Source organism: Nicotiana tabacum, chromosome 4 (genome assembly GCF_000715075.1).
Source record: "Nicotiana tabacum cultivar K326 chromosome 4, ASM71507v2, whole genome shotgun sequence".
NCBI classification, from domain to species: Eukaryota; Viridiplantae; Streptophyta; class Magnoliopsida; order Solanales; family Solanaceae; genus Nicotiana; species Nicotiana tabacum.
Genome location: NC_134083.1, coordinates 91,272,542 through 91,280,021, shown reverse-complemented (window position 1 = coordinate 91,280,021; position 7,480 = coordinate 91,272,542). Strand labels below are relative to the sequence as shown.

General features: G+C 35.6%; 1 protein-coding gene across 1 annotated transcript; it reads left to right on the top strand.

Annotated features, from left to right (window-relative positions):
* Nucleotides 1–363: 363 nt before the first annotated feature.
* On the top strand, nt 364–7,030 carry LOC107772469 (syntaxin-31-like). Its single transcript, XM_016591975.2, has 6 exons — nt 364–734; nt 1,759–2,009; nt 2,105–2,247; nt 2,863–2,901; nt 4,168–4,365; nt 6,588–7,030. Exons 1-6 carry the CDS (start codon nt 494–496, stop codon nt 6,745–6,747), a joined length of 1,032 nt encoding a protein of 343 aa, XP_016447461.1. The 5' UTR covers nt 364–493; the 3' UTR covers nt 6,748–7,030.
* The last annotated feature ends 450 nt before the right edge of the window (nt 7,031–7,480 follow it).

Here is a 7,480-nt window from a genome sequence, read left to right as displayed (position 1 = left end):
ACGTCTGAATCACGTCAAATCAACTCCATTTCTCACCAAATTTCACAGACATGTCTTAAATATCATAATGAACCTGTATCAGGTTCCGAAACCAAAATACGGACCCGATACTAACAATGCCAAATATCAATCAATTCTTAAAAATAAATAATTTCCAAACTTTTAATTTTCATCAAAAATTCATAACTCAAGCTAGGGACCTCCAAATTCGATTCCGGGCATACGCTCAGGTCCCATAATTCGATAAGGACCTGCCGGGATTGTAAAAGCACGGATCCGGGCCCGCTTACCCTCTTCCTACCTTCGGTTTTTTTTTACATGCGTGTTAAAGTTAAAAGCAGACAAGGGTAAACTCTCCATTAAAATTAGATCAAGCAAATCCTAACATTACAAGTTCCGACCCCACGCCATTGGCATCTCACCGGCAAGGTTCCTTCCCCGCCATATCATGACCAACATTTGCAATTAGATAGCATCGTTGTGCCCTTATCATATGTCAATGGCGTCTTCTGGAGCTTGGACGTACCGAGATCGAACTTCCGAGTTCGAATCTTTGTCCAAAACACTGAAGAAGATTGCAGGAAGCACCGCTCCTGATCAATCACAACCGAATTTTTCCTCTTCTACCTCAAAATCACCAGCTACTCCGGATCGATCCGAATTTAACAAGAAGGCTTCGAAAATTGGGTTAAGCATTCACCAAACCTCTCAGAAAATTGATAGGCTCGCTAAATGTATGTTTCCTTTTCTTCCGCATCTTGATCTCCGTGTTTTTAAATTTTTTTGTGTTACCTGGTTTTTATCAAATTATCTGTAGCTTGATTTGAAGCTGTGACTAAACTCTTTCATGTTAGCCATTGAAACTGATACATGAGCATTATAGGCTTCTATCTTGTAAATTTTGGGATTTAGTGAAATGTATGATTTAGTAGTTAGCACTTTTAGTGTAGTCCTATGCATTCTATGAGTTGGTTTAGCCTTAGTCTTTCATAGTTTAATACCTTTAGAAAATATACAGTACTTTTACTTTTTATTCATATTTGCATCATACTGGATGAGAAGAGTTTAAATGCAGTCAATGATGATTCATATAGCCAATTAGCCCTCATTGCGCAGAAATCATACCTTGTTGACTTGTTGTTGCTTAGTTCACCTATTATAATTTAACGTTCTGCCCTGGGGTGCAGTCGGGATACTACAATATGTCTTCAATCACATGGAATCGAAGGCAGAGCTGATGAAAATTCTTCAGATGTTCCTCAAAATGCTCCTTTAGTTAGGATTTTTAGATTCCTGAAATAAAGGAAATTAATTTGTTCAGCTTAATAGCGAATAATTTGATTTGGTTTAAAATATTTGTTACTTTATGAAGTGGCTGTAGACATACACTGATAACTTTGGTTTCATTAAGTCGTTAGTAAGTGTAGGACTGTAACCCAGTAGTATTTTGATTTATATATAAGAGACTAGTTTCCATATTGCTGAATTATTTTAGTAGAACATAGAAAAAAGCCTTGACGTTCACTTTAAGATAGAGAAATTTGTGTTCTCGATGCTTAGTGCTTTTGCATCAGTTTGTTCCTTTTTTTATTCAACTCAAACACTTTAAGTTTCAAGGTTCACTTGGGTGAGGAGTTTGGTGCTTTCATATAAAGCAAGTGAATCATCATTTTCTTTTGGTATGTTTGCTTTGTAGCATTTGCTTAAAGTTCCAATTGCCTAACTGACTTCAGATTTTATGTTTGAATCAAAATACAGTGGCAAAACGATCATCCATTTTTGACGATCCAAGCAAAGAAATCCAAGAATTAACAGCTTTGATAAAGAATGATATCACGACACTTAACGTAGAAGTTTCTGATTTACAAACCCTCCAAGACATGGAGGTAGCTGATGGAACTCATTCAAAAGATAGAGTTGTTCATTGTACTGCTGTTTGTGATGATTTGAAGACCAGACTAATGGCTGCTACAAAATATTTCCAGGACGCACTAACTACAAGGACAAAGGTTGATGCCAAGTGGGCTGTTACCATTTTTCATTTTAGCACCCTGAAGTAGACGACTCATTGCCTAACTCAAGAGTTTTATTTTTTTCACTGCAGAATATGAAAGCACATGAGGATCGGAAACAAATATTTTCTACAAATCTCGCAAGAGAAAACCCTTTGAGGCAACCTCAAAAGACTGTAGCAGAGCCACCCCCTTGGTCAACTCCTCCAACAGGAGGTGGTCCACATTCATCAGTGTAAGCGTACTTTTCTCTTCCTGGCTTAGGAGCGGAAGTGACTTTGATCACAATGATAAGTTTTAAGATGTGTAGATCCCATTAGTTACGTAAGTAAACTGTTGTTACAACTGAATGGCTGGTTGCAAAATGCTTATAATTTTGACAGATTTAATCAGTACATTTACTTATCAAAAAAGATTTAATCAGTAGGTTGCTAGTTGTTTGACATAGGGTGTAGAAGTTAGAATTTGAAATTAGATCTGCATGTTATAACATATGTAAATTTGACTTGATGATGTAGATATATTTTTGCTGTAGGATAGAAGTGAGTTTCAAATTATTGAACAAGTTATGGGTCTCTTGTCATTGGGGATTCTGATCTTAATGCTAGTTAACTCTTGATATATGTGCATTTGGTTTTCCAAATTTTTCTATTAACTGACTTGTTTATATACATATACACACACATATGTACATATATGTGTGTGTATTTTTATTTTTTTATTTTTTTTATTTTTAAAGTTTATCTCTAGGACATGCATTTTGATCTTGTTTGGTAGATAATGAATCTCTGTGCCAGCCAGTGCCAGCTCTTTGTAATTTTCTTTTCTCCTTTTGTTCCTTGCAAATCAGGTTACCTGCAAATGGGGTTCAGGCCAGCAATCAATTAAGGTAAGTTCCAAAGACCGCTCTATGTCCTATTTTACAATCTTATATATTTGCTTCTCCCTATGTCCCCATTCATGTGACAAAATTCTCTTTTAGGACCACGCATTTCTACTTCTACAAAATAACGAATTGAATGTGAAAACTGCAAATTCATTGCAGAAGCAAGTCTAAACCGTAACTTAATCTTTTCTGAATCGTACTAAATTATCAATTATGATATGCTTCAATCATTACGCATGTCATGGACCCGTCAATTGTATTTATTAAGCTTCATTTCATGCCAAACTGGGTTACATAAAGTGGGGAGAAAATATTCCTGTAGTGCTTGGTTTGACTTTGCATCGAGCATGTAGAAAATCCAATTTGCAAGCAATTTTTATAGCAGAAATAATGTGCTTGTTTTTTTGCTTTACAAATAGCATATGAAAGCTTGGTTACATTATTTAATCCCTTTCTTTTTTGTTAAATAATAAGATGAATCAGATGGATTCTTGTCGACTTATTCATCAAAGACAAGTGAGGAGTATGTGAATGCAAAAGTTCCAAGTGTAGTTTCTTTGATTCAAAGACATTGAATCACATACCTGTAGAAGATAAATAAATAAAAAGGATATTGAATCACATCTGATGATGATAATATGGGTTGTTATTTTCAAGAAGTGTTGATTTTTTCTCCAATTTTTTGGAAATTGTTTCAACAAATACCATTTAGAAAAATACTTCAGTTTTCGGAAAAAACCCTGAATGACATCTGGAATAGGTTCAGTTTTTTCAAAAGCTAAAAAACTTTTCTCTAATGGCGTTTGGTTGATAAAATATAAAAACTGAAAAAACGAATTTTGGGGAAATTTCACTTGCTTTGAAGCAAACCCCACCTAGGATTTCCCCGATAAACATGACCGGGAAGAAAAAGAAGAAGGAAAAAAAAAGCACTCATGCAATACCAGATTAATCTCTTTGGGGTTCTTCTTAAGGGGATCTCCTAAAATATTCTCTTTTCCCCTATATCATTTCCCTACTGGTTATCGTCTTGTATGCTGCTTGTCATAATTAGTTCCTTCTCCAGTTTTGGATTAGTCTCCGGAAACAGCCTCTCTACCTTCACAGGGTAGATGTAAGGATCTGCGTACACACTACCCTCCTCATACCCCACTTGTGGGATTATACTGATTGATTTTTTCAGGTGATTAAACAATAATATTGCCTTCTTTGATTATGCTGAAATTTCTTGTATACTCAAATATTCTGGTCTTTACCTTGCATATTCAGGCGGAGGTTGGCTTCAAATAGTCCTCCATCTCACCAAATGGAAATGTCCATGTTACAAGAAGTGGTTCCAAGACAAGAAAGTTACTTGCAAAGTAGGGCAACTGCTCTTCAAAATGTTGAATCCACTATTTCAGAACTGAGTGGGATCTTCACCCATCTAGCTACAATGGTTGCACAGCAAGGGGAGCTTGCTATCAGGTAGAAAAATCCTTGAGTGTTTTTTTTTTTTAAAAATATTTCATGTAAAATTTGTCTTTGCTTTCTCCTACCCTAAATGTATGACATTTGCCGGTCGTTCTGTGCTCTCTAATAGTTGGGTAATATGTTAAACAAATATATTTATCCGTGATTAGAGCCCTAGAAGGAAAAGGGCGTTAGAAGCAGAATTTCTTTCTATGTCAAAGTGGGGCTGAATTCATGTTTCCTGTGTGGATATAGAAGTATATAAGTTGGCCCAATCACCTTTGGTTATTGTACAACATTTTTAAAGACGGCATTCTTATCTGAATTGCAAAATTTGTGGCTGCTGTTGTTACGGAATCAAAGATTCTTGAATTGTAGAAAATCAGTGGAAATCAGATCTCTCTTAATGAGAGAAACAGAGCAACTAGAAAACTAATCTTGAAGTGATAAAAGTCACTGGTCCTTAGTAATGGTGTACATGGTGCAGAGACTAAAAACACCCAATTAAATATGTTGCTATAGTTAGATATAAATCTAATGATCTCTAAACTTTACATTTGTGTAAATTGAGTACTGCTGTTGGAAGAAGAAATATGACAAGTCTATCTGTCTATTAATCTGAATGAAGTAGTTGGGAGCAACAACGATGCAATTAAATCTGACTGGGCCCAGCAAATCAGACTGTTAAATAGGTGACCTGCCACCTGACGTAGCTTGGCTGCTAGTTGGACTGTTAAATCTTGTAGGTCTTTAACTATCCTAGTATTGAATAAGAGTTTCATGAGGACTAAAGAAGAAGTTTAATTAGGTTGTTAAATACTTTTTGGTGATTTGGATATTGGATCCTAGATTGCTTGAGAATAAATTACAAAATCCTTATTATGCCTCTGGCTAGTCCTTTCACCAGTTTGATCATAAGTATGAGCAACACACTCAATGTGATGCAAATTTTTGGTTTGCTTTCAAATGCTCAGACATTTTCTGTTACCTCATTTTCCTGTTGTCCAGTGTTTGAGCCCCTCCCAGTTTGGTTGGGGGGTTGTTGGGGGGGAGGGGGGGATTTTCATCATGAAGTTAGCAAGAAAAATAAACGTTATGCTGACATTTACTTTCAATGTAATATCAGCATATAATTGGAGAAAAGCTACCCAAATGTTAGTTCAGTGATTGAATTCTCAAATTGCATATGACGTAGAATGTTAACTTTGATTGGCATTGAATTCTGTATGAAGTTCTTCCCGCCTCATTTTGTTTGACCTATTTGTTTAAAAAACGACAGTATTCTTCTATAACTGGGATCTTTCTTATTATCTTTCTTTTGGTCAATTTTTATCTTAGTTTGAAAGAGTGGTTTGGTGATGTTTAGTATGTAGCTTCTAGAACAATAACAAAAATTAAAATATATCTGTACCAGATGCTAGATCAAAAATTAAACAAGTAAAAAATGGTGTTGAGAAGTATAAACTATGGGCCATATAAACTGATTGAAAGACTAGAGAGGAAATACTTATCTTTCGTATATACTCCCTCCCTATGTTGCTCGGACTCTCCGAAAATGTCGCCGGGTGTGTGTCGGATCCTTCATGTGTAGTGTATATTTGGAGGATTCGATGGGTGAGACAACATTTTGGAGAGTCCGCGCAACATAGCTCCCTCCTTCCCATTTATATTCATAAAATTTGACTTAATGTGGAGTTTAACATGTTATTTTGACTTTTATATTCTATAAGAGCGGATAAAGTTATTGAAGTAATGGTTGAAAAGTTAGTTTGATAGAGAAAATATCACATCAAGGTTTAAAATCTAAATAGTTAAATGAATTTGAATTTTGAAAGTTGTAAATTGACATTTTTAGCAGAATTGTGTCAAAAACTTCAAGATTTTCCAATAATTGAAAGAGTGTCATATGAATTACAACAACAACAACAACAACCCAGTAAAATCCCACTAATGGGGTCTTGGGAGGGTAGTGTGTACGCAGACCTTACTCCTACCCCGAAGGAGTAGAGAGGCTGTCATATGAATTGCTATCGATAAATTTTTCCTTCAGGCAAAATGGACATATTTTGGGGAAGGTTAAAAGGCAGAATTTGATCGGGGAAGCGGAAAGCAACTTATTTATACATTTTCAGTAGGAACTTGAAGTTGAAATCCGCTTAGCAATATGTTATTTTGTTCTCCTTGTTCTTACCTTACTACTTTGGTTTATCACTAAATTGCCCGATTGATGTCTGCAGGATTGATGATAACATGGACGAGTCGTTGACAAATGTTGAAGGTGCACAAGGTGCTTTGTTGAAGTACTTGAACCGAATATCATCAAACAGGTCGCTCATGGTTAAAATTTTTCTTGTTTTGATACTTTTTCTCTGTGTATTTATATTTTTTCTGGCTTGATGTCGGTTAGGAGAGGTAGATACACAGTAATTGTTACATCTGGTGGTATTCCTCCACTTGATTATCTTATCGGCATAGTAGTATCAAAAGCCGATTTCTCTCAGTAGCTTTGCCTCGAGAGGTGTAATACTTAGCTGTTTTTTTGTACATAAGGTACTGTAATAGCAAATTTCTTGCAGATACTCACAACCGAATTATATTGATACCCTTTTAGTGATGTCGATTGCTACACAGTAAAAGAATGAAGTTCTGTATCAACTATTGAAGAATAACTGAATATTTGGAATTGCCAGTTTTCTTTAATTTCCCCCCTTTTCCCTTCTATTTTTTTTTTGCAGAAACTCTTTTCCATTTGAATGATAGGGGTGCTCATTGAATGAGGTAGGGGATGCTCATTGATTTTGAAGCTTGATTATTAATCTAAAATTCCCATTTGTAGCACTAAGTTGTCTCAGATGACTACTTTCTGTTGCATGTTTTCTCGCATTAGAGTTTCAACTTTCAACTACCTGGTTCGTATGTCACCACCTCCATGTTTGATTTCGTATTTCTAGCTCTGCATAATAAGTCAGCAAAAAACAAGCTAGTGCTGTGGGAAACTCGATGGTCTAGAAAGATCTTTTCTTGGGACCTTTACTTGCAGAGTTGTAGGCTAATGACATATTCTTTTATTAGCATAAGGCAACTTTACCTCTCCTTTTCTGATCTTGTGATGTGAGCGCTAAAGTTTCTA

Excerpts from the sequence above, each read along its gene's own strand:
- LOC107772469 (XM_016591975.2), top strand. The coding sequence starts at position 494 with ATGTCAATGGCGTCTTCTGGAGCTTGGACGTACCGAGATCGAACTTCC. Across the intron at positions 2,248-2,862 it reads GGTGGTCCACATTCATCAGT|GTTACCTGCAAATGGGGTTC; the intron begins GTAAGCGTACTT and ends CTTGCAAATCAG. Across the intron at positions 4,366-6,587 it reads CAAGGGGAGCTTGCTATCAG|GATTGATGATAACATGGACG; the intron begins GTAGAAAAATCC and ends TGATGTCTGCAG.